The sequence below is a fragment of the Vipera berus genome (genome assembly GCF_964194415.1).
Source record: "Vipera berus genome assembly, chromosome: 1".
Taxonomy (NCBI): domain Eukaryota; kingdom Metazoa; phylum Chordata; class Lepidosauria; order Squamata; family Viperidae; genus Vipera; species Vipera berus.
Window position 1 is genome coordinate 11799559 of NC_138202.1, and position 27198 is coordinate 11826756.

Genomic DNA, 27198 nt, shown 5'->3' on the forward strand with positions numbered 1-27198 from the left:
TCATAAGTGTAAAAAATGGTCACAAGTCACTTTTTTCAGCGCTGTTGTAACTTTCAGTGGTCACTAAATGAATGGTTGTAAGTCAAGGACTACCTGTAACGATCGTAAGTTTGAGGACTGGTCATAAGTCACTTTTTTCAGTGCCGTTGTAACTTTGTACAGTCGTTAAATGAACAGTCGTAAGTCAAGGACTACCTATGTGTGAAAACAGCCAGGTCCGTCTTTCAGGAAGAAATCATTTCAGATTTAGGCATGTACCTCCTCCAACTCATGGCCATCTTCTGCCTTTAGGTTCACAGGACCCTGGAAAAGTGATCCACATTAACAAAGTCAGCCATCAGCCCGTGCGGGTCGGGCTGGCAGAACCGGTCTCCCTGCCGTGCCTGTTTCAATTGCAAGTCTCCGTCCACCCAAACCCCGGTGAGCTGCCTGATCCCCCCCGTATCAAGTGGAGCAAAGTACAGTCTGCCACCGGACAGCCGGAAGATCTCTCCGTGCTGGTAGCCAAGGATAACGTGGTGAAGGTCTCCAAAAGCTACGAGGGTAGAATCGCCTTGCCCGCATATCCCTACCACCGAGAAAACGCTACCCTCTTGTTTCTCTCTGCTCGGGCCAGCGATACGGGACTTTATCGTTGTGAGATTGTCACTGGGATTCATGATGAGCAAGACTTGGTCCCTCTGGAGGTCACAGGTAAGAAAAGGGCTCCGTACGTACGTACGTCTGTCTGTCTGTCTGTCTGTCTGTCTCTCTCTCTCTCTCTCTCTCATCTTTGGTCATTCGGGTTTTTCCCCACATAAAATTGGAGGTATCAGGGCAACGTTTCGACGAAACCTCATCCGTCATCCTCAGGCTGGTGACTTCGGCTTCGTTCTTCTGGGAGAAGTGTGGGGAAAGTGTGGGGGGAAAAAACCAAATGACCAAAGAAAAACCTCAGAAAACATATATCTCTCTCTCTGTCTCCATCTCCGTCTCCATCTATCTCTATCTCTATCTCTATCTCTATCTCTATCTCTATCTCTATCTCTATCTCTATCTATATCTATATCTATATCTATATCTACCTGACATAACAATTAACCAGTGGAACAACCTGCCTCCAGAAGTGGTGAATGCTCCAACACTGGAAGTTTTTAAGAAGAGACTGGACAGCCATTTGTCAAAATGATATAGGGGGTTGGACTAGATGACCTCCAAGCTCCCTTCCAACATTATTATTATTAGTAGTAGTATTAGTATTAGTAATAATAATAATAATAATAATAATAATAATAATAATAATAATAATAATAATAATAATAATAAATCTTTATCTTGATATAGATATAGATATATTAAGGATGGGTGGAAGACATTTGCAGGGCTCTGTTTTATGCCTCTCAGAAGGAGATGAGAAATATTTGGTGACTGATGGAAGGGAGGCAAAAACGCTTCTAAACGCTGATCAAAACTGCAAAATAATCACCGAAGATGATGTGACAAGATTCTATTATGCAGTGCTTCTCATGCCTCTGTGTAAATTACCTAAAATTGAGCAAAATTGTTTTTTCTTTGGGTAACGACGCAGGAGCCCTTTACCCAAACAAAACAGGTGTTTTTAATTGACTTAAACTGATTTAATTTTGCCATGTGTACTAAAATACATTCAGAAATCCCCCCAAAGGATTGATGAAAATTGATGGAAATTGATGAAATTACCAACGGTGATCTGTTGAAATGACATAAAAGGTCATTCAGTGATAAGGTTTTTATAATGCAGGTAGTCCTTGAGTTACGACCATTCGTTCACTATCTGCTCGGAGTTACAGCAGTGCTGAAGGAAAAGCATTGCACTTGGTCCTCAAAGTTTGATTGAGACTTTCTGATAAGCAGTTTTGAGTAATAAAGGAAGAAAATTGGGAAGCATTGCATTAATGCCATCTATAGGCGATCCTCGATTTATGGCCACAATTGAGCCCAAAATTTATGTTGCTAAGTGAGACATTTCTTAAGTGAGTTTTGCTCTATTTTACCCCAGTTCTTGCCACAGTTGTTAAGTGAATCGCTGCAGTTATTAAATTAGTAACACAGTTGTTAAGTGAATCTGGCTTCCCCATTACCTTTGCTCCTCAGAAGGTCCCAAAAGGTGATTACACGACCCTGGGACATGGCAACTGTCGTAAATACATGCCAGTTGCCAAGCCTCTGAATGTTAATCACATGACCATGTCAGGGGCAGGCAACCTTGGCTCTTTTATGACTCGTGGACTTTAACTCCCAGAATTCCTAAGCCAGCATGGTTCAGCTCGGAAACCTCTCCCTTTCCCCTCAGCATGGCTGGCTCAGAAATTCTGGGAGTTGAAGTCCACGAGTCATAAAAGAGCCAAGGTTGCCTAGCCCTGAATGGGGATGCTGCAACAGTCATAAGTATGAAAAATGATCATAGGTCACTTTTGTCGGTGCCGTTGTATCTTCGAACGGTCACTAAATGAATGGTTGTAAGTCAAGGATTACGTCTATGAGGGAATCTAGCCGCACTTTTTCCAATGAAACATTTTTTCTCAAAAGACAGCAGCTTTCAGGAGCCACAGCTCAATTTGTTCAAAGTCTTTTAAAAATGGTTCTGTCTCTTAAAAGGTGTGGCCAGACTTATCATGATTTAATGCCGATGTCAAGGCTGCTTACATCGGATGTTTTTGAATTGACAACAGATGGAAATGTAGCCATCTTTTCCCCTTTCGCTTTTAGAGTTAGATGGTGCTGGGAGGGGGGGGAGAAATGTGAATGCGAGTCCAGCTAGACATAACAACACTAAATGTAGCGTGAGAATCAAGGTTACTGAGCCCAGTACTGATAAAGAATTGGCGGGCTGGAGAGGAAGCCCGTGCTTCAAGCTAATTGGGGAATGTGATTTATGACTGTTAATTGGAGGAGGGAATTGTGCTTTGATACTAGGTGCCCAAGGGAGGGGAATTCAGTTTTTGGCTTCGATTATGTAGTGCTGCTCTTCTCCAGTGACTCACTGGAGAAGAGCCTAATGCTGGGAAAGATTGAGGGCAAGAGAAGAAGGGGACGACAGAGAATGAGGTGGCTGGATGGAGTTACTGAAGCAGGAGGCGTGAGCTTAAATGGACTCCAGAAGATGGTAGAGGACAGGAAAGCCTGGAGGAATGTTGTCCATAGGGTCGCGATGGGTCGGACACGACTTCGCAACTAACAACAACAACAATGTAGTGCTGATATTATGCTACTCGAATAAAAGATCCTTTAAGGTAAACAACGCCTTGAAGTTCTTTTGAAGAATTTCATCTGTCGGAACCAGGACAGCCGATCCCTTCAGCACACATTTATGGAGTTGGCAGGCCCAGATGATTAGTCATTTACTCTCTCTTTCTCCCCCCCCCCACCCCGTTGAATTTGATACAGGGCCTCGTGAGAAGCAATTCAGTCTCAGCTTTTCATTTCTATCGGTTTAATCATATTCCTACCTCTGCTTTCCTACCAAAGGGGTGTGTGGGTGTGCATGAATGAAAAACTACAGAAAACAATCTGGTTGTGATTGCATGTAGACTTTGAGCCTCACTTGTATGCTAATTAAAGGACTTCATGGTGCTTTATGAAGTTCAATAATTTGACAGCCTCTGTCATGGAGCTTTTGGAGCAAGAGACATGACACGAAAAGGACAAAGGAAGGAGGAGGCAGAAGGTTGTGCCGCGCTCAATCAGTGTGCAAGAGATCCTTCAGAAAGAATTCAGACGGCAGTGGTCAAAGGTTGTATTGCACAATATTTTATTAAAAGGAGAGAAGATGCCCTTGAGGTGTGCGATTGCCTCCATCGCAAATATCTTAGCAACACTGCCGCGCAGAAGTGGTTTGACCTAGCCTTTTCCCAAGAGTTTTATTTTCCGTTCAGCCAGACGCTTTCCCATCCAAGAACTAACCAGGATTGATCCCGCTTAGCTTTAGAGATCAGCCAAGAACAGTTAGACACCCTCTGTCAGGTGTCAGCCAAGTTTAATTAAGTGCTGCTCTGTTTTGTTTTGTTTTTTTGGTTCTAGCAAGTTTTGTTTTGTTTTGTTTTACTCCTGCCTGGAAAATCTCTGCAGTTTTCTTGGGAAGTTGAGCTGAGAGTCATGGTCCAAATTCAGCCAGCAGGAGTTATTTTCCAAATCTAGACTAGAACTCCCAGTCTCCCAGTCTGATGCCTTTCACCATCCTACCAAACTGGCCCTGCCTGTTAATGACCTCCTGTATGCCTCTAACTCACATCTCTTTGTCTTCTCGCTTTTCAACCCTGCCTAGGTGTGGTTTTTCACTACCGAGCGGCTAGCAACCGCTACGCTTTGACTTTCTCAGAGGCGCAGAAGGCCTGCGAAGAGAACTCGGCCGCCATTGCTTCCCCTGCTCATCTTGAGGAGGCCTTTCAGGATGGTTACGACAACTGTGATGCCGGATGGCTCTCTGACCACACTGTTAGGTATATGGAAGAACGTACATTCTAACTAGCTTGATTTTGGATGAAATATTCTTTTGTCCTGATTTTTTTTCCCCTTTCAAGAGGAAGAGGCGATGCCTTCCCTGTTCTCTCTGTACAGCAAATTTTGTGTATTTCCAAATGTTACACCACCAAAGGTGTGCTCAGGTGCATTTTGTTTTTTTTAAATTGCAGTGAAATATAGCTGCAGGCTAAACTAAACTTTGGGCTGCCTTGACATAAACCTACAGGTAAACCTCGACTTACGACCATAACGGAGCCTGCCATGATGGTCGTTAAGTCATAACCGTTGTAAAACAGGATGTCATTGTGACCAACCCGAAGTTATGACCTTTTTCTGTGGTGGTTGTTAAGGAAACGCCACAGTTTTTAAATGAACCAATTTTTTTTTTACTGTGGGTTAGTTTTGCTGAAAATTGGAAGTAAATGCAAATGCCAGTTTTGGGCAAAAATGTGACCCTGCAAACGGCTGTAAATGCAGGCCATTGTTGAGTATGTGAAATGCAGTCATGTGACTCCAGGAAATTTACAATTGGGTTGTAAGTGTCCCCGAGGAGTTGTGTCAGACTCTGAGTGGTTGCCAAGTCGTAAGTCGAGAACTACCTGTAGTCCATCCTCATCTGATATGCTTGCTCCAGACAGCTGCATTTTAAGGACTATGCAATCTGCACCTCTTTGAGTCATTGCTTCAGAGATATTTCCTTATCAGATTCCTCATGCCTTCAACAATGGCAGAACTGGACAAATTCTTAAAAAACCAGGGAGAGATTCTGAGTATTTGAATTTATGCATCTGTCTTGAAAGTAGCCCATGTTGAACTGTAAAGCACAGTCAAACATCGGGAATTGACCACAGGAAATAATGAATAGAATAGAATAGAATAGAATAGAATAGAATAGAATAGAATAGAATAGAATAGAATAGAATAGAATAGAATAGAATAGAATAGAATAGAATAGAATAGAATAGAATAGAATAGAATAGAATAGAATAGAATAACTTTATTGTCACTTTAAATGTACACTAATCGGCATACATTAAAATGAAATTTTGTTGCATACAGCTCTCAAGGGGTCACCACCTCCAATGTACACTATATAATATGGGGGGGGGAAATTCATATACCCACATACCCATATATACTCCATGACACAGAGAAACAACACAGTCTAGCTCAGATGTATACATGTACATGGCAAGAAACACGAATCTTGTGAGTTTACCAGACGGATGACATAGGAAACAAAGTGGTTAAAGAATGGGGTAGTCCTGCTAGAAGTACTTGGAAACCTCCTCCCAGAGGGGAGCAACAGAAACAGACCATAAGGTCGGGGTGTGGGGTGTCTAACAATGCTTTGAGCTCTAAGCACATAGTGCTTATAAGCAGTGTCCTGAATAAATGTCTTAGTGACATTCTGTATTATGTCATAAAATGATTTATGATAATGTTTATGTCATAAAATGTTTTATAAAATTTGCCAAATTTTGGCTCCCTGGGAGTCACGGATCCCAGATTTTTGACGCATTTTGTAAATCAGCCTATTTGAGGTACCTTGGCTGAAAACGTTTTGCCCCTCTGATGCACCGTTTCACCCAGTTAAAAGATACAGACCAGAGAGAGTGACAGAAATACAATGAAGATGGCTTATAGGTCTGACAGTCAAATCTCAGATTGAAGAAACTGGGCATGTTTCACTTCCAGAAGAAAAATTGGAGTGGAGGTGAAAAAGTAGGGCTCTGCAGTGCTTCAAATTCTGTTTGGAGGCAGATGCAGCTATTTTAATGAGTCACAGAAAGGGCTACAGTCACACACCACCATTTTCCAAAACCCCTCTTCCCTATCAGATCCAAATACAAAGTTGTCTATATAGTTATCCACAATAGGTCTTCTGGAATCCTTAAAGGTCTGATATGGAAGAAGAACACTGTAAAAAGCAAGGCAAGACCGAACAGGTTTCAGTTTAAAAAGGGTAGATTTGATGAACAAAATCTTCCCTCCTGCAGGTTCAATTGAACAATGGAGTTGATTAGTTAGAGCAGCTATAGCATTTTTGATGCTGTGGCTCAGGATCTCGCATCAAGCAGAGATTAAGCTATATTTAGCGCAGCATCCTAGACTAGGCTAAAATGGGACTCAGCATGTTCTGGGGCCCCAGTCATTGACCTAGCATGCTATAGGTCAGGGGTAGGCAACCTTGGCTCTGTTATGACTCGTGGACTTCAACTCCCAGAATTCCTGAGCCAGCATGGCTCAGCTTAGAAACCTCTCTCTTTCCCCTCAGCGTGGCTGGCTCAGGAATTCTGGGAGTTGAAGTCCGCGAGTCATAAAAGAGCCAAGGTTGCCTACCCCTGCTATAGGTAGTCCTTGACTTACAAATTCAGTGACCGTTTGAAGTTACAACGGCACTGAGAAAAGTGACTTATGACTGTTTTTCACGCTTAACGACCGCTGTAGCGTCCCCATGATCACGTGACGAAAATTCAGATATTTGGCAACTGACTCATATTTATGACAGTTGCAGTGTCCTGGGGTCATGTGATCACCTTTTGCAACCTTCTGGCAAGCAAAGTCAATGGGGAAGCCAGATTCACGTAATAACAGTGTTACTAATTTAACAGCTACAGTGATTCACTTAACAACTGCAGCAAGAAAGGTCGTAAAAGGGGAAAATTCACTTAACAAATGTCTCACTTAGCAACAAAAATTTTGGGCTCCATTGTGGTTGTAAGTCGAGGGCTACCTGTATGGCATGCTATGAACCTCAGCTTTTACGTTTACAATTATGCACGTATGGATCTAAAGCAAGACGCTGAGCTTGTCGATCAGAAGGTCGGCAGTTTGGCGGGTCGAATCCCGAGTGCCGCGTAACAGAGTGAGCGCCTGTTACTCGTCCCAGCTTCTGCCAACCTAGCAGTTCAAAAGCACGTAAAAATGCAAGTAGAAAAATAGGGACCACTACGGTGGGAAGGTAACAGCGTTCCGTGCGCCTTTGGTGTCTAGTCATGCCGGCCACATGACCACGGAGACGTCCTGGGACAAGCGCTGGCTCTTCGGCTTTGAAACGGAGATAAGCACCGGCCCCTAGAGTCGGAAACGACTAGCACGCATGTGCGGGGGAACCTTTACCTTTACCTTTACTTTCAGTCCAGCCACAATCCCTATGTCCCCATAGCAGATAATCTGTAGTCTTCTAAATGTCAGTGAACTTCAGGTCCCAGCAACACCTACCTGCAAGGGCCAAATGGGAGGCATGCTGGGAATTGTAGTTCAGCAACATAGATGACCAACCAGACTTCTAAATGTTGGCCAATGCATTGGAATAGCAGTTTTTCTATTGTCTACATCCTTCAGATATATCAGCTGGATCATCAGTTCTTTAGATGCGTTCCTTTCCCATTGTGCAGCGACATTCGCTGCACAAAAAAAAACCTTGTTGCAATTGTCTGCATAAACACAGGGATTTTGCTACTCCTCTCTCCCCATGGTATCCTGTATTATTGTATCAATGTGCCCGCAATCATCAGTAATGGGGATAGGAGGGAATCCCTGGAAGTTGCTCCTGAATAGGAGTAACTAAGCGGCAAAAAGACCATACAGAGCACTCAATACTGGAATTAATTTTATAAATTCTCCTAGTTAAATTGGAATTAGGGAAGAGAAGTGAATTGAGCAGAACGACACAAAAGAGCAATAAAAGAACTGAACCAAGGGGAAATCGCTCGTTGCTCACTGCAAGAGACCGATTTGGGGATTGCCATTTTGAAGATGCAGATTAGTAGAAAGACATTTGACAATTTGTGACAAGGCATGTTAAAGGCAAGAAGGACTTGGGCAGTTTGCCACTGCGGTCCTTTTGCAAAAGAATTCAGGTCTGGTCTTGAGACAAAGATGGGAGAAGGAAAATTATTATTCAGTCCTGGAAAAGGAGGAAGTGTGTGTGTGTGTGTGGGAAAGACACAGAACGGCAGTACTTTGATTTTTGTTCTTCAACAGAGTAAGCTTTCAAGGTTCTGCTAATAGACTCTTCGGGAGCGGGTCATGGGACTTCCTATTCCCACGACGTTAGGGAATGGCAGCAGGTGTATGAACAGAGGGCCGTATCGATATCCGGGAGGGCATCCCCGCTATCTACAAGCGGTGAGGCGCTCCGACCCTCTGCCTTCACCCCAAGGCCCCGGGAGCGAGGATGTGCAGCCACCTGAGCTCCGGCTGGTGTACCTGAACGCCAGGTCCGTCGTTAATAAGGCTCCTCTCATCCGGGATCTGGTCGAGGGTGAGCATGCGGACCTGGCTTGCATCACGGAGACCTGGTTGGGCCCAGAGGGTGGTATCCCCCTGGTTGATCTTTGCCCACCAGGCTTCTGGGTGCTACACCAGCCTCGGACTCAGGGTAGGGGTGGGGGAGTGGCTGTGGTTATGAGGGAGACCTTATGTCCGCAGGAGGCCACTGTTCTCCAGATAGTCGGGTGTGAATCTCTCTTACTGAGGTGTGGTCCTAGGGCGCAGTTGGGCTTGCTGCTGGTGTACCTTTTGCCTACTTGCGCAGCAGCAGCCCTGCCTGAGCTCGATATCCTCTCAGGGCTGGTGATTGAGTTCCCCAAACTCATGGTTTTGGGGGACTTCAATCTACCATCCCTGGGAGGATCATCTGAGTTAGCTCGGGAGTTCATGGCTTCCATGACAGCCATGGACCTGACGCAAGTAATTCATGGACCGACTCATGTGGGAGGCCACACCCTGGATTTGGTTTTTCTATCTGGACGGTGGTTAGATGATCTTGGTGGGGGCTCCCCAATTGTTATGCCCCTGTCATGGACCGATCATCATCTCCTGCGGCTGGTCTTCCGTTTTGCCACTCCCCACCGTGGGTGTGTTGAGCCAACTAGATGGTTCCACCCCAGGTGCTTAATGGACCCTGAAAGGTTCCAGGCAGCGCTGGGGTCCCCACCTGCCTCCTTTGCTCACAGCTCGGCGGATGCCTTAGTGGAAGCCTGGGAAAGGGCAGCCACGGAGGCACTTGACCGAGTTGTACCCTTGCGGCCCCTGACCCGGTGCAGATCCCAGCGGGCTCCATGGTTTTCTGCGGAGCTCCGAGAGATGAAGCGTCGGAGACAGGGCCTAGAGAGCGGTTGGAGGTCCAACCGATCCGAATCCGACCGATTGTGACTAAGAACCAATATTAGGTCTTATCTCGCAGCGATAAGTGTGGCGAGGTCTAACCACTTCGCTACCCTTATTGCGTCCGCAGATAATCGCCCGGCCGCCCTGTTTAGGGTGACCCGCTCCCTCCTTAATCAGGAGGTGAGGGAGGAACCCTTGCAGGGTCATGCCGAGGAGTTTAGTCAACATCTGTCGGACAAAATCGCTCGGATTCGGACCGGTTTGGACTCCGACTGGGCAGAGTCTGACGATTGGGACACGGGTGGTCTTGTCGATGTTATCTGGGATGAGTTCGATCCTGTGACACCAGAGGAAGTGGACAGGATTATGGGGAGGCTGAGCTCCACCACATGTTTATTGGATCCGTGCCCTTCCTGGCTGGTTTATCTGCATCTTTGAGTGAGGGTAGTTTCCCCGCCACCTTGAAGGAGGCGGTGGTGAGACCTCTCCTCAAGAAGCCTGCCTTGGACCCAGCTGTGTTAAATAACTTTCGTCCAGTCTCCAACCATCGCTTTCTTGCGAAGGTTGTTGAGAGCGTGGTGGCACATCAGCTCCCTCTGGTTCTGGATGAAGCGGATTATCTAGACCCGTACCAATCGGGCTTCAGGCCCGGGTACAGCACGGAGACGGCATTGGTCGCTCTGGTGAATGATCTCTGGAGGGCTCGGGACAGGAGATATTCCTCTGTCCTAGTCCTATTAGACCTCTCAGCGGCTTTCGATACCATCGACCATGGTATCTTGCTGCGGCGTCTCAGGGGATTGGGAGTGGGAGGCATGGTTTTTCAGTGGTTCTCCTCCTATCTCCTGGGACGTTCGCAGTCGGTGTTGGCAGGGGGGCAGAGGTCGACCTCGAGGCCTCTCGCTTGTGGAGTCCCTCAGGGGTTGGTCCTCTCGCCTCTCCTGTTCAACATCTACATGAAACCGCTGGGTGAGATCATTCGTGGTTTTGGAGTTGGGTATCATCAGTATGCTGATGATACCCAGCTTTTTATTTCGACCCCAAACCACCCCAGTGATGCCCTTGACGTGATGTCCCGCTGCCTGGAGGCGGTTCGGGTCTGGATGGGGAGGAACAGGCTTCGACTCAACCCTGACAAGACTGAGTGGCTGTGCGTACCGGCATCTCGGGATATTCAGGATATTCCATCTCTTTCTATGGGGGGTGAGTTATTACCCCCCGTAGATAGGGCTCGCAACTTGGGAGTCCTCCTAGATTCACAGCTTTCTTTAGAAGACCATATAGTAGCTGTGACTAGGGGGGCCTTCACCCAGGTTCGCCTGGTGCGCCAGTTGCGGCCCTATTTAGACCGGGATGCCTTACGTACGGTCACTCATGCGCTCGTGACCTCTCATCTGGACTACTGCAACGCTCTCTACATGGGGCTGCCCTTGAAGACCACTCGGAGGCTCCAACTGGTACAGAATGCAGCCGCGAGAGTTGTGCTGGGAGTTTCCCGATACTCCCATGTTACACCTCTGCTCCACGAGCTGCATTGGCTTCCAGTTGTCTTCTGGGTGAGGTTCAAGGTGCTGGTATTGACCTACAAAGCCCTACATGGCATGGGTCCGGAATACCTTGGGGAGCACTTGCGGCCGGCATCAACTTCCCTCTGCCCAGTACGCTCCCACAGAGAGGGCCTCCTCAGGGTGCCACCGGTCAAAGAATGTCGACTGGTGGCCCCCAGGGGGAGGGCGTTCTCTGTGGGCGCGCCGGATTTATGGAACCATCTTCCGGTTGAGCTCCGGATGGCGCCCGACCTGCGCTCCTTCCGGCGCGATCTAAAGATGTATCTCTTCGAACAAGTTGGCCTGGCCTGATGGGATGGGGTTGGGTTTTTATTACTTTTAATGTGTTTTAACCTATTGTAAGAGTTGTGGGCATTTGGTTTAATCTCTTTTAATTTTTGTATTTTGTCTTTTAACATGTACTGCCCTGTTCACCGCCCTGAGTCCTTCGGGAGAAGGGCGGTATACAAATAAAATTAATAATAATAATAATAACAGACCTGGGGCATTTTTACAGCCCCCAGCAAACATCTAGCTCTTTGGCTGTCCGTGTCTGGACCTGTGCGAGCTTAATCGGAAATTAGAAATCAAATGTAAATAAACACATGTCATGCATGCAATACAGGTAGTCCTTGACTTACAGCCACAACTAAGCCCTGATCACTTGGAGAATAGCTTGACTGACTCTTCTTTGTGGCAACCCCTGAGATATTGGATAACTGGTTTCACATCACACACACCCCATCCTTCTTTTCACTAGACTAGACATACCCAATTCCTGCAACTATTCTCCAGTCCCCTAATCACCTTTGTTGATCTTCTCTGTACTCTTTCCAGAACCTTAAGGATTGACACCTTTGTCCCTTAAACCCACCCATGCTTTTCCTGACCTCTTTATGGTATGGCTTTCCCTCATAGGTAAAAGAAGCCTTAGTGATGGAGTTTAAAGCAGCTGCATCCTTTTACTTCCCTCAATTCCACTCCCCCTCCCCTCGGTCTTCATACAGGTATCCCATCACCCTGTCAAGACCTGGTTGCTATGGAGATCGCAATAGCCTCCCAGGAGTCCGCAGCTATGGCAAGAGAGATGTCAAAGAAGCATACGATGTCTACTGCTATTCCAGAGAACTCCAAGGCAAGTTACGAGCAGAATATACTGGATTTATTGGACTCTTTCCAGGGCTAAAATGAATGGTTATTTTGGGGGTGGGGGGAAATGGAGAGAATATTGTGCTTGGTGCACCAATGGATTTGGAATCTGTGTGGGGTTGTGTAATAGAGATGAAAACATTTCTCACTTGGAATCCCATGTTCAGGATTAAAAACAGGGGTTCTGACTTTCCTGGAAATGTTCCAGTACAGGTGGACTTCAACTTATGACCGCAACTGAATTTTCTGTTGCTAAGCAAGACAATGGTTAAGTGAGTTTTGCCCCATTTTACGGCCTTTCTTGCCCCAGTTGTTAAGCAAATCAATGCAGTTGTTAAGTTAGTAATACAGTTTCTTAAGTGAATTTGGCTTCCCCATTGACTTGGCTTGTCAGAAGGTCAGAAAAGGTGATCACGTGGCCCCGGGGCCGTCATAAATATGAGTCAGTTGCCAAGCGTCTGAATTTTCATCACATGGTTATGGGCATGCTGCACGTTTGTACAGTAAGTGTGAAAAACAGTCAAAAGTCACTTTTTTTCAGTGCTGTTGTAACTTTGAATGGTCATTAAACGAACTGTTGTAAGTCGAGGACTATCTGTATTTTAAACTGTCAATCGTTCTTTTGACTGTGAAATAGGAATATTTCAGGCTTGACATATTTTGAATGTGAAATTTTTTTTCCCATCTCTAGCTTTGTATCCCCTGAACTCCAATCGATGGAATTTAGGCAGAGAATGCATAAAATATGCAAAGCTAAACACCCCAGGTTAGCAGGCCTCAGGCTGTCTGCTAAATGGTAGGTAGGCAGAGACTCAAAAGTGAGTGGAGCCAGGAAGAAAAAAAAATCCCCAATTGAATTAACTGAGTTTTATTTCCATTAAATTCATTAAATATTGTTGATTTAATTATTAGGGCTGAGGGATTCTGTCCAGAAAGACATGCTTTGAAGATTGCAGGAATGCAAATGTAGCACCTGCCTATAGCATTTGAAACTAGTTGCCTCTTTTGGTTTATCTCTTTAGCCCGACAGGTAGTCTTCAAATTATGACCATAATGGAGCCCGCCCATCACAGTTGTAAGCTGTGATGGTCATAAATGGGGTCACCTGGGTGGACTGGTCCAACTTTGTGACCTTTTTTGCAGCAGTTGTTAAGTGAATGTTGTGGCTGTTAAGCAAACCAGTAGTTTTCGCTGAAAAGCAAAACTTAATGCTGTTTTTTGGCAAAAAAAATGTTGTAAAATGTGGTCACATGACTGAGATGCTGCAAACAGCCATTAGTGTGGGCTATTTGCTGAGCACCCAACATGTGGTTATGTGACTGTGGGGATGGTGGCCATCAAACCTTCGGAACTGGCTTGTAACTATTCCCAGGGACGTCCGTCATAACCAGTTGTAAATGTAGTACAAACTACTATCTTAATTTCCACACTTTAAGCTAAAACACACAGCAGAATAAACCTGAAATGTTTTTTCACGGAAATGGCCCTGTGCTGTTTTCCAAAACTGGAAAACGGGTTTTATCTTACATTTGCTCCCTATTTATCAATCAGCCTCTAAATGCCACTCTGCTAGGACAGACTGTGGAGGCTTCTCAGAAACAACTTATAGGTCATTCTGGGAAGCAGTAAAATGTACTTCAAGGACCTATTTTGAGCAGATGGCTGATGATTGAATGATACCTGCCAGAAGCAAATGAAATGCCACTCTCTTAGAAGCTCCTTGGAAACTCTTGTTGCTGATTGTTGGAAAAGAGCTGAAGCTGCCTTCATCTTGAGTAACCCAATTGAGCATCACCTTGTGTTGCAAAATGGAGTTCCAAGTTTCCCTTCTATCCCAGTCCTGCCTAAACCCAAATTGTGTTGGCTTAAGCAAGTTGGCTTGATCCTATCTGCTGAATCCATTCCTCACATATCTTGTGTACATCCCTTGTTTATATTTACAGAGGAACATAAACAAATGAGAAATCCCCAATCCTTGGGAACTTACAGTTAATTAAAACTAAGAAGGGGACATGGAATGAGGCTCCATTCAAAAGTGGGTTTGATGTTGGCCCCAAGCAAATATTTGGCTTCCTGCGTGGTACCTATCCCGCCTGTTGTTGTTGTTTTTGTTAGCTGTGAAGTCATGTCCGACCCATTGTGACCCTATGGACAATGTTCCTCCAGGCCTTCCTGTCCTCTATCATCTTCTGGAGTCCATTTAGGCTCACGCCTACTGCTTCAGTGACTCCATCCAGCCACCTCATTCTCTGTCGTCCCCTTCTTCTCTTGCCCTCAACCTTTCCCAGCATTAGGCTCTTCTCCAGTGAGTCCTTCCTTCTCATTAGGTGGCCAAAGGATTTGAGTTTTAGCTTCAGGATCTGGCCTTCTAAAGAGCAGTCAGGGTTGATCTCCTCTAGGACTGACCGGTTTGATCGCCTTGCAGTCCGAGGGACTCGCAGGAGTCTTCTCCAGCACCAGAGTTCAAAGGCTTCAATTCTTTGGCGCTCAGCCTTTCTTATGATCCAACTTTCACTGCCATACATTGCAACTGGGAAGACCATCGCCTTGACTGTACCTATCCCGCCTAGTGTAATGCAAAGCTATGTCTGGCCGTTTTTACAGAGGTTCAGATGTTGTTTCAGCAAAAGAAATAGACCGAAGAGGGACCAGACTTCTGGCCAGGTGGCCATCTCATTCTCTTCCAGAAAAAACAGCCATTAACTCTGATGGTGTAGAAGAAGCCTTGGCTTGGTTGGTGCTTCAGAGATGAGAAATAGTAGTTGTAGCCAAGCACCCTTTGGCCAAGGAACAATGAATAGGGAAGAGAGAGGGAGGATTGGATAAAGGACAAGAGAGAGAGAAGCTGAACAGAAGGTGGGATATAGAGAGGGACGAAAAGAAGAGCTGAAAGAGAAGGAAAAGCTGGAAGCAGGTGGTGGGAACTGAGAATGGGAGGAATAGAGGAGAAGAGGAAGACAAAGAAGAAAGACAGGAAGATGGAGAGAGAGAGAAGCAGACAGAAGGGAACATAGGTGAGAGGGAAGTGAAGAGAGAAAAGGAGAAAGGCTGAGAGGACACAGAGGGGAAAAGAGGAGAAAGTCTTTAGGACTGAAATGGGAAAGAGATGATGGGGGAAACAGAAAGACAGCTTGAGAACCAAAACTGTGAGTTTCAAAACAAAACGAAACAAAACAAAAAATCCTTGGAATCAAAACTTTTTTTAAAAAAATGAATAAGGTTTGGAAATAAATGAAGTTGAAACTCCAGAATCATCAGCTGCTCTTTCATTTAACCCCTGATTTCAATGTTGATTCTTGTACATGTCACCGAAACCTCAAATCTTAAAAAAAAACATCCTCCAAGGGAATGAAATCAGCAAACAAAGGCTGTTTGTGAAAAATAATGATAACAGTGTACAGGAACACATTTGAATTGAAAAGCTGTAAAAATAAATAAATCCCTGTCTTCAAACTCGGAGCAGGATGTCCTTAATCCACTTCCCTGGCAATTATCGTTTGTTCTCCCTAATTAAATGCAACATTAGTGGATTGATTTGCCATTGAAACCCATGAAAGGTTGCCAGGAGCCTTTCTTATTTACCACCGATCAATCACATTTTCAAACCTGAAATTGGATCTTTTCACTATTGTTCGGGCTCCCGAGATGCCAGCAGGCAAATTTACAATCCAAAAAAAAATATGTCTGTGACAGGCTGATAAATGTTCCTCTAGCTTTGTTTGGAAACAGGTGACACTGACACACAATCCCACACGTTGACCAAAGTGAATCCTGAATCCTCTGTTTCGTCCATCAAAAAGGAACAGAGACAGCCATTTTGGGGGGAAATGTTCCTAATGAAATGAAAGAGGCCATCAAAACTGTTGTTCTGTCTCCCGAGAGCCTTGAGGGGAAGATCGGAAAGACGGGTGGCTTTGATAAACCGGCCTGCTGCTCAGTTACTTTTCTCTTGTCTGTTCCTGGAGAGAAGAAGGCTGGGCAACTTATCCTTCACTGGGCTTTGTTCCTTAAGTAATGAAGTTTTTTTCCCCTCCTTAACACTCAGCTGCCTCTTTGAAGATGAACAGACCAAAAATAAAGACAGATTTAACCTAAACAGCCAGAGCTGAGGGAACCTCTTTCAAAACAGCTCCACCCTTTCCAATAAAAGTCCTTTTTTCTATCCGGCAGAGAGTTGAATTTGCTTACAGGCAGTCCTCGGCTTACGAACACAATTGAGCCATTGCTAAGCAAAAGAGTTGTTAAGTGAATTGTCCCCTATTTTACAAACTTTCTTGTCCTGGTTGTTAAATGAATCATGCGGTTGTTAAGCGAATCTGGCTTCCTCAAGTGAGTTTGCTTGTCGGAAGCCGGCTGGGAAGTTTACCAATGGTGATCAGGATAGTGCAACTGTCAGAAGTACATGACAGTTGCCAAGTGCCCAAATTTTGATTATGCGACTGTGGAGATGCTGTGGATGAAAGTGTGAAAATAATGGATCAAAAGTCACTTTTTTCACTACCTGGAAACTGTTTCTGGACTTGGTGCTTGAGGTGGGGAAAAAATGAAACTTTAATTTTGGGTTTTACTGATTTGATTGATTTGTTGTTATAGAAATGGCTAGTTTATACCACGGAAAAGTAAAAACTTGAGGTTTGCTATTAATGCCTTAGTCTACCCGCAACAGAGGGAGTTCGAAATCACTTCTTTTTCTTTCCCCCCTCTCTTCCACACTTTTCTCTTTCCCTGCCCCTCCCCTGTTTCCTACTATTTGCATTTTTTGTATTTTATACTGTAAGTCAATAAAAAATTAAGAATTCAAAACAAGTCACTTTTTTCAGGGCTTTTATAACTTCGAACGGTGTCTAAATGAAGTCGAAGATCACCTGTATTGAATCAATCCATTTTTCACACAATACACCGAACCAAAAATCAAGTAAAAGTCATTTGCTGCCCGTTTTTAGACATTTAATGTGGAAAAAAGCTAGATGTTTCCAAAACCACGTGTAAATGTACAGGTAGTCCTCAACTTACAACTGTTCCTTTAGTGACCATTCAAAGTTACAATGGCACTGAAAAAAAGTGATTTATGACCAGTTTTCACGCTTTGGACCCGTTGAAGCATTCCACGATCAAAATTCGGATGCTTTGCAACTTGCTGCATATTTATGACGGTTGCGGTGTCCAAGGGGTGTGTGTATGTGCCATGTGATCCCCTTTTGCGACCGGAGAAGCAAAGTCAATGGGGAAGCCAAGTTTTCACTTCACAACCATGTTACTAACTTAACAACTGCAGTGATTCACTTAACAACCGGGGCAAGAAAAATCATAAAATGGGGCAAAACTCACTTAACAACTGTCTAAATTTGGTTGTGGTTGTAAGTCAAGGATTACCAGTATACAAGTGGAAAACTAGAGGTAGGGTAATGTCCTGCCTGGGTCCACCCCAGGGATAGGCAACCTTGGCTCTTTTATGACTCATGGACTTCAACTCCCAGAATTGCTGAGCCAGCCGTGCTGAGGGGAAAGGGAGAGGTTTCCAAGCTGAGCCATGCTGGCTCAGGAATTCTGGGAGTTGAAGTCCACGAGTCATAAAAGAGCCAAGGTTCCCCACCCCTGCTATAGACCAACTCTACATCCGGTGGAACTACTGGTTTGTAAGTTTAGAGAAGGGTTCTTCAAACTTGGCCCTTTTATGACTCGTGGACTTCAACTCCCAGAATTCCTGAGCCAGCCATGCTGAGGGGAAAGGGAGAGGTTTCCAAGCTGAGCCATGCTGGCTCAGGAATTCTGGGAGTTGAAGTCCACGAGTCATAAAAGAGCCAAGGTTGCCTACCCCTGGTCCACCCTAATGATGTTTTTCCTGTGATTTTAGGAAAAGTGTTTTACACAACCAGCCCAGGTCGGCTGACTTTTCAAATGGCCCAGAAGCACTGCCTGAGTCGAGGGGCTCAACTAGCAACCACGGGACAGTTATACCTTGCCTGGCAGGAAGGACTGGACCAGTGTGACCCAGGATGGCTGGCTGACGGAAGTGTGCGCTATCCAATCCGAACCCCACGGAAGAAATGTGGCGGAGATGAACCTGGTGTAAGGACCACCTATCAATTCTCAAACCGGACTGGCTTCCCGGATCCAGCATCCAAATTTGATGCTTACTGCTACAAAGGTTTGTAGGATTTGGGGTTTTTTAAAAAAATTATATCTCAATTTTTGTTTCATCGTCTTGATTTGGATCCTGCTTGCTTGAAATATCCTGGGCATGATGCAAACTCCTTGTTGCAATCTCCATTTAAAAAAGAGTTTAAAAGCAGACTGCCCATATTTTGTAGATGCTTCCAGAATATGTGTTTCTCCCTGTATTATCATATCTTCCATCTTTGATTTGGTTTTCAGTGTCATCCAGTTGATTGATGGATTATGTGCCATCAGGTCATTTCCAACTCCTAGTGACCACATCACTGGAGGTTTTTAAGAAGAGACTGAACAGTCATTTGTCTGAGATGGTATAGGTTCTCCTGCTTGAGCAAGGGGCTGGACTAGAAGACCTCCAAGGTCCCTTACAGCTCTATTCTATTCTATTCTATTCTATTCTATTCTATTCTATTCTATTCTATTCTATTCTATTCTATTCTATTCTATTCTATTCTATTCTATTCTTTCATTCCAATATCTATTGTATTCTATTCTTTATTCCTATTCCTTAGTCTATTCTATTCTATTCTATTCTATTCTATTCTATTCTATTCTATTCTATTCTATTCTATTCTATTCTATTCTATTCTATTCTATTCTTTCATTCCAATATCTATTCTATTCTATTCTTTATTCCTATTCCTATTCTCTATTCTATTCTATTCTATTCTATTCTATTCTATTCTATTCTATTCTATTCTATTCTATTCTATTCCATTATATTATATTCTATATTCTATATTCTATATTCTATATTCTATATTCCATTCCATTCCATTTTCTATTCTATTCTATTCTATTCTATTCTATTCTATTCTATTCTATTCTATTCTATTCTATTCTATTCTATTCTATTCTATTCTATTCTATTCTATTCTATTCTATTCTATTCTATTCTATTCTATTCTACATAGATATTCTCCATGATGATCTGTTCTTAACAGGTCTTTCAGGTCTTCCCATTGTTTGCCCAATTTTACAACCTTTTTGGTCGCATTGTTAAGCAAATCACCGCAGTTGAAGTGAATTGCATGGTCATTAAGTGAATCTGGCAACCGGCCAGTATTGACTTTGCTTGTTGGAAGCCAGCTGGGGAGATCACAAATGGCGATCATGTGACCCTGGTGGTACACTGCAACATGGTAAATACGTGTTGGTTGCCACACACCCGAATTTTGATCACGTAACTGTAGGGATGCTGCGATGGGCGTAGGTGCGAGGACCAGTTATAAGTGACTTCTTTCAGTCCTGTTGTACCTTTGAACAGTCACTAAATGAAAGGTTGTAAGTCGAAGATTCCCTGTATTTGAGAGATGGTTTGCCTGTGCCTTATTTCATTGAATTATTTATTTATTTATTTATTTATTTATTTATTTATTTATTTATTAATGTATATCCTGCCTTTGTTATTTGCACGAATAACTCAAGGCAGCAAACATATCCAAAACATTTTCCTTCTCCTATTTTCCACACAACAACAACAACCCTGTGAGGTGAGGTGGGTTGAGCGACCACACCAAGGTCATCCGGTCGGCTTGCATGACTAAAATGGGACTTAAACTCATGGTCTCTTGCTTTCTAGCCTAGTGTCATAACCACTAGACCAAACTGTCTGCCTGCCTGCCTGCCTGCTTGCCTATCTATCTGTCTGTCTGTCTGTCTGTCTGTCTGTCTGTCTGTCTATCTAATAGAATCCTTTATTGGCCAAGTGTGGTTGAACACACAAGGAATTTAATTTATAGAAGTCTATTGTATCTATCTCTAGATACTTTACCAATTTTGCAGGGTAATAGATAGATAGATAGATAGATAGATAGATAGATAGATAGATAGATAGATAGATAGACAGACAGACACACAGACAGACAGACAGACAAACAGACATGGACTTCCCAGGCCTCTCCTATCCAAATACAGGCCAACCCTGCTCACCTGCTGAACATTACATGCTATAACTAATTCTTTCAACTGGTAGTATCTCCATTTGAACTAGCAAAGTTCTGTAGGCAAAGATTCTAGTCCACATGCTTCTGAATAAAGGGCGAATGCAGTCAGAATTCTTGAGGTCAGCCTAGGTTAAGAGATTTCTCCAGTCTGAAGGCAGAAATTGTTTTTTGCTACCCCCTATTATTCACAACCATGAACTAGGAACTTTTTATGTAAGAAGCTGGTTTTCACCCTGAGTAATGGTTGCAATTATTTTCTCGGTAAAAGCCAGCCTAAGTGGCCTCTCTCTGGTCCTTGTGTGTGCATTGCAAAAAAAGCACATTTGGCCTATTGGTGCCTGGGCTTTCAAGTCTCTGGGAAAAAAGAGCATTAATGTGAGCAATTCTCTGTCAGCATCTCCCAAAAGCATCCCTATTATTGATGGATTGATTTAATTTATACCCTGCTTTCCAGCTTGGCAAAACCATCAAAGTTGCAGCGACACAAATAGAAGCAAAGACACAGTGTACAAAATAGAAAAGAATGATCTAATGCCAGTCACAGTTTCTCAGCCCAGCCTACTTCTGAAGTTTCTTTTTTTATGGATATATAATTGGAAGACAGAATCCTACAGAGCTTACATAGACCTGCTGGGGGAAAGAGGGATGTAAATCCAATTAATCAAACAAATCGCCGAAAAAAGTAGAAGGCGAAGCTCAAAACCTTCTTTAAGAATAAGATCTGGTCCAAAAGGTGTCCAAATGATATGGATCTGATTTATCTGAATGCAATGAAAACAGGCAACAGACCCACAAGTTTAGAAACAATTCAGGATGGAGCATTTTCCTGCTTGCTGACAAACAGAGCTTGTAAAAGGATTTCTACTTCCAATTTTAGTGTCTGGAGAGGTCGCTAAGGTACTTAGGCTTTAAATTAGTTAGCACTTTGAAGAGGGAAGCCAATATATTGAATTGTATTTGGAAAATAAGTGGCAACCAGTCTTAAATGTCTATGGAGATTCTCAGTCATCCAGGTCATGGCTGTCCCAAAAGTGCTTTTTCAAAAGACAAGTGGACTCCATAACAGACAAAGGAGAGAACAATAAATGAAGCAGTGTTGCCATTCCACACATTGCAGAACTATCCCCAAAAAGCTCAGGAGGATTTTCAATCAACACAGCATACATCCAAACTTTAAACTCAAGAATACACCAGAAGCAGGCAGAAGCTTGTCCACCCCAAGGATAAAAACACTCAGACCACAAACTGAACAATGTGATATATGCAGCACAATGCATATGCATCTATACATTGGAGAAACAAAACAACCACTTCACCAAACCTAGGAGGACACAACCTATAGGAGAACAAACCTATCACTTGCAGCCTGTATCTACAGCAGAGGCATGCGTGGGGGGAAGTCAAGGAAGACACATGTGTACGAACGTCGTCGTGCAAATGCCCCAGCTTCTCTACCTGCATCAGTTGTTAGGAGGCATGTATGTCATGACGGGGTGGCTCAGTGGGTTAGGACGCTGAGCTTGTCGATCAGAAGGTCGGCAGTTTGGCGGGTCGAATCCCGAGTGCCGCGTAACAGAGTGAGAGCCTGTTACTCGTCCCAGCTTCTGCCCACCTAGCAGTTCTAAAGCACGTAAAAATGCAAGTAGAAAAATAGGGACCACTACGGTGGGAAGGTAACGGCGTTCTGTGCGCCTTTGGCGTCTAGTCATGCCAGCCACATGACCACGGAGACGTCCTCGGACAAGCGCTGGCTCTTCGGCTTTGAAACGGAGATGAGCACCGGCCCCTAGAGTTGGAAACGACTAGCACGTATGTGCGGGGGAAACTTTACCTTTACTTTACCTATGTCATGGTGGTATTTGTATGACAATGCCATAGTGCACATGTGGCCCTTGTGGCTTGCAGCTGCGAATGCCCCTTGCCTACGGTCTTCAAAACAGCCAGGGATGAAATCTGCTTACATCTCTTGTTTCTTCTTTGTCGGTCAGCATAACTGCTACTATTTCGGCTTGGGATTTCCTGCTGCTCACCCGTCTTCCTTAATTAGCTGGAACTTTTTTTTTTTTTGCTGCTTCTCCAATGACTTCCTGGTCAGCGGTAGACTTTCCTGAAGTTGCGAGTGGCTTATTTGCAGCTGCATGGCATCTCCCCCCCCCTAAACAATTTGTTGGGATAACAACCAGGGAGGGGAAAGGGACATGTTGGGATTTATAACCCACCCTGAGATGCCAGCACTAGAGTAAACAAGGCAGGCACTTTGTTTTATTTAAAGGGAGAGGGTTTGAAAGAGGCGGCATGAGTGTCTCCTTCCTCTTTCCAGCAGCCTACTCATAAATCAGCCCGCCACGCCAGGGAGTGGGCCAGCCCGCTTTGGCTGACAAAAGGAAAATTGAGTCCCTGGCCCTCCAACCTGGCTTGCAGCTCTGAGCATTTGCAATAATTGCCCCTTCAATCCTGCTTTCTCAATCACCAGAGAGGCAGAGAGGGAAGGGGAGTTGGCTGAGGGAAGCAAAATGGGGTGCCCCTCTCCTACTCTCCTTTGAAAAGGTAGCCTTCTGTTTTAGGAGTGGTTTTAGGAGAATAGCTCTTCAGTTGCAGCTCTATTTAAAAAAAAAAGGAATCAAAACGCCGCAAAGTGGATTAGGAGATTGGAACTCAAATATATAAAGAACGGTTGCTGGAATTGGGTATGTCTAGATTAATGACAAGAAGGACGACGGGGGACAGGATAGCAGTCTTCCGGTATTTGAAGGGCTGCCCCAAAGAAGATGGGAGTCAAGCGATTCTCTAAAGCACCTAAAGGCAGGATAAGAAGCAATGGATGGAAACTAATCAAGGAGAGACGCAGCCTAGAACTAAGGAATAATTTCCTAATAGAACAATTAGCCAGTGGAACGACTTGCCTCCAGAAGCTGTGGATGCTCCAATACTGGGAGTTTTTTAAGAAGAGACTGGACAGCCATTGGTTTGAAATGGTATAACATTTCTCGCTTGGGCAGGGGATTGGACTGGAAGACCTGCAAGGTCCCTTCCAACTCTGTAATTCTGTATTCCGTATTCTGTAAAAAAAAACCAAACCCATAGACCCAGGTAGTCCTTGACTTACAGCAAGGGACGTATGCCCCAGTTCTTGCACTTGCTCTATAAGCCACATGATCAAATTTGGGGCACTTGGTAACAGGCATGTAGCTACGATGACTGCAGAAGCAACCCAGGGTCCCATGATCACCACTTGCAACCTTTCTAACCAGCTTCTGACAAGCAAAGTCAATGGGGGTAGCTGGAGTCATTTAATGACCCCATGATTCACTTAACAACTGCAGTGATTTGCTTGACAACTGCGGCCAAAAAAAAAAAGTCCTAAAATCAGGCGCAGCTCACTGAACAATCATCTGGCTTAGCAAGGGGAATTCTGGTTTCAGGTGTCTCTCTGTGTGTGTGTGTGTGTGTGTGTGTGTGTGTGTGTGTGTGTGTGTAAGTCAAGGACTATCTGCATCCCAAGAGAAAAATGTGTAATTTGTAAGCCGCTCAGAGTCGCCTTGTAAGGAAGATGGGCGGCATAAAAATTGAATAAATAAATGGAAGCACTAAAGACAGTTTCATAGAGCTGTTTTTATGATCTTAGTCTCAAAAGATGGCAAGCTTACTTAAAACACAAACACTGCCATGGTTCCTACAGATGAAACTCTTCAAAAGAACTTCGAGGAGTTGTTTACCTTAAAGGATCTTTTATTCGAGTAGCATAACATCGGCACTTACATAATCGAAGCCAAAAACTGAATTCCCCGCCCCTGGGCACCTAGTATCAAAGCACAATTCCCTCCTCCAATTAACAGTCATAAATCACATTCCCCAATTAGCTTAAAGCGCGGGCTTCCTCTCCAGCATTTCAGCCCACCAATTCTTTTATCAACTCCGATTTCAATAACCTTGATTCTCAGGCTAAGCTCAGTGTTGTTATGTCTGGCTGGACTCTCATTCACATCCCCCTTCTCCCAGCATCATCTAACCCTAAAAGTGAAAGGTAAAAAATGGCTACATTTCCATCTCTTGTCAATGCAAAAACATCCAATGTTAGCAGCGTTGACAAACACACTGTAGGAGGTGACCAGGTGGAGCCTGAGGGGCGGGGTGTCAAATGTATCATCAATTTGGAGTCTCTAACCGCCCCCCTCCCCGAAACATAAATCGGCCTCCCTTGAAGTCCGTTGACTCTTCCCAGCTGCCTTGACCGTTAGTAGTTCATATCCTTGTTGTTTAGTTTGCATGAAATAAACCCGTGTTACTTTTAAAATCTATCCTGGCTGCTGACATCTTGCACCTGACACATACCAACAGTATGATGTACAGAGAGCCTTCAACTTACAACAGCTCATTTAGTGACTGTTCAAAGCTACAATAGCACTGAAAAACGTGACTTATGATGGCTTTTTCACAGTTACGACCGTTGCGGCATCCCTATGATCATGTGATCAAAATCTGGACCCTTGGCAACTGGATGATATTTATGATGCACGCAGTATCCCAAGATCATGTGATCACCTTTTGTGACAAGCAAAGTCCATGGGGAAGCCAGGTTCATTTAACAACCAGGTTACTCACATCGGTTGCAGGGATTGACTTAACAAGGGTGGCAAAAAAGGTTGTAAAGTGGTGCAAAACTCATTTAACAAATGTCTCACTGAACAACAGAAATTTTGGGCTCAGTTGTGGTGTTAAGTTGAGGACTACCAATACTTACTGGGGTGACGGGAAAGGAATTATTTTAGTATCAAACAAGGGTATGGTCTGTTTGAAGCTAAATCAACTCCCTGCAGTAAAGACCCATTGAAGTGTGCCATCCAATGGACTGTTTTCTATCACCAACTGTGCTCACTGAATGTATTTAAGTTAGTTACTGCATTCTCATTTTCTAGGCTCACGTATACACTGAAGCATAAACTAACCAGCAGGCTCTGTTAAAACTAATCAAGCTTAGCATGTGGTCCAGTTGCAGTTGTTCAGCAGACCTGCTAAAGCATGTCATACAAACCCAGGCATGGTGGAATCCATCTGTTGGACTACACTTACCATTCCCTTTCCCATCTCTCTGAGCTCAAATGGGTGGTGAAATAAGGGTGGGAGGGGAATACAGCCTCCCCCGACCTTTGCAACATCGATCATGATCAGATATTGCTGTTGTTGTTGTTGTTGTATAGATTGTGGTCTTCAATCTAAGGGAAAATAAAGAAAACATACCCACACACACTTATAAATACATACTGTTCTTTCTTCAATAGCTTAAAGTGGTATACATGGCATGCTTGCTTCCAATTATAATATAAATTGTGTTTTTTTACAGATTTTATTGATTTTCTAATATTACATTCACATATTTGAATAGCAACGTGGTGGCTGGGTAGTAGTAATTCAATTACATACAGATATCATTAGTACAGATTTCAAATTGCTACCATAAACATTTCCTCTCTTTTTCCCTTTATATATACTGCCTATTTGTAGATTTAAAGACAAGTTTCATCCTATCAATCACATAGAACAGACATGTCAAACACAAGGCCCGGGGGGGGGGGCGGATCCGGCCCGCGAAGTGGTTTCATGCGGCCCGCGAAGCCATCCTGGAAACAGTGAGGGAACGGCCCCCACTGCCTTGGCCCTGGCCCAGAGACCCTCCTCCTGCCAGAGACCCTCAGATCTGTCCCAGTCCTGCCCAGGCCCCCATAGGCACCCTTGATGCGAACGATGTAGAGCTGGCCACGCCCACCCAGTAGGCCACATGCAGTCTAGCCACGCCCACCCAGTAGGCCACACCCACCCTGCCCACACCCACCCGGCCCCCTGAGGGCAACCGCAATGCTGATGCGACCCTCAATGAAATTGAGTTTGACACCCCTGCTCTATAACATATTACAGATATATAACATATTACAGATTTAAGGTTACAACAGTACTGAAAAAAGTGACTTATGACTGTTTCTCACACTTACTGTACAAATGTGGCAGCATCCCCATGATCATGTGATGAAAATTCAGAGGCCATGTGTTTATGACAGTTGCAGTGTCCCAGGATAATATGATCACCTTTTGCAACCTTCTGATAAATAAAGTCAGTGGGAAAACCAGATCCACTTAACAGCTGTGTTACTAACTTAACAACTGCAGTGATTCACTTAACAATTGTGGCAGGAAAAGTCATAAAATGGGGCAAAACCCCCTTAACAAATGTCTTCCTTAGCAACATAAATTTTGGGCTCAGTTGTGGTCGTACGTTGAGGACTACCTGTACAGTGTAAGGGCTATACAGATAGTTTCTGACTTACAACCACAACTAAGCCTAAAATTGCTGTTGCTAGGCAAGACAGTTGTTGAGGTTTGCCCCATTTTACGACCTTTTTTGCCACAGTTGTTAAGTGAATCACTGTAGTTGTTATATTAGTAACATGGTTGTTAAGTGAATCTGGCTTCCCCATTGACTTTGCTTCTCAGAAGATCATGTGACCCCCAGGGACAGTGCAATCATCATAAATATGAGTCAGTTGCCAAGTGTCTGAATTTGGATCAAGTGACTGTGGGGAAGCTACAATGGTCGTAAATGTGAAAAACAGTTATAAGTCACTTTTTTTCCTGTACCGTTGTAATTTCGAACAGTTACTAACTGAGGGGTTTACTTTACTTTTTCCTTTTGGGCAGAAACCAGAATGCGGTTTCTGGCGAAAAACGTAAATGTGACTGTGGGACACTGCAAACTGCCATAAACGCAGGCTGGTTGTCAAGTGCCCAAAATG

The 27198-nt window shown here is 44.2% G+C and overlaps 1 protein-coding gene across 1 annotated transcript in view; it reads left to right on the forward strand.

Moving 5' to 3' along the window:
• The window catches only part of NCAN (neurocan), a gene marked incomplete at both ends in the record, with an annotated part of 83769 nt that overhangs the window by 13459 nt on the left and 43112 nt on the right, over window positions 1-27198 (forward strand). Inside the window, 4 exons of the mRNA XM_081319106.1 lie at window positions 292-693; window positions 4283-4457; window positions 12152-12279; window positions 18148-18445. Coding sequence (XP_081175232.1) covers window positions 292-693; window positions 4283-4457; window positions 12152-12279; window positions 18148-18445 — 1003 coding nt within the window. The remainder of the gene's footprint in view (window positions 1-291; window positions 694-4282; window positions 4458-12151; window positions 12280-18147; window positions 18446-27198) is intronic.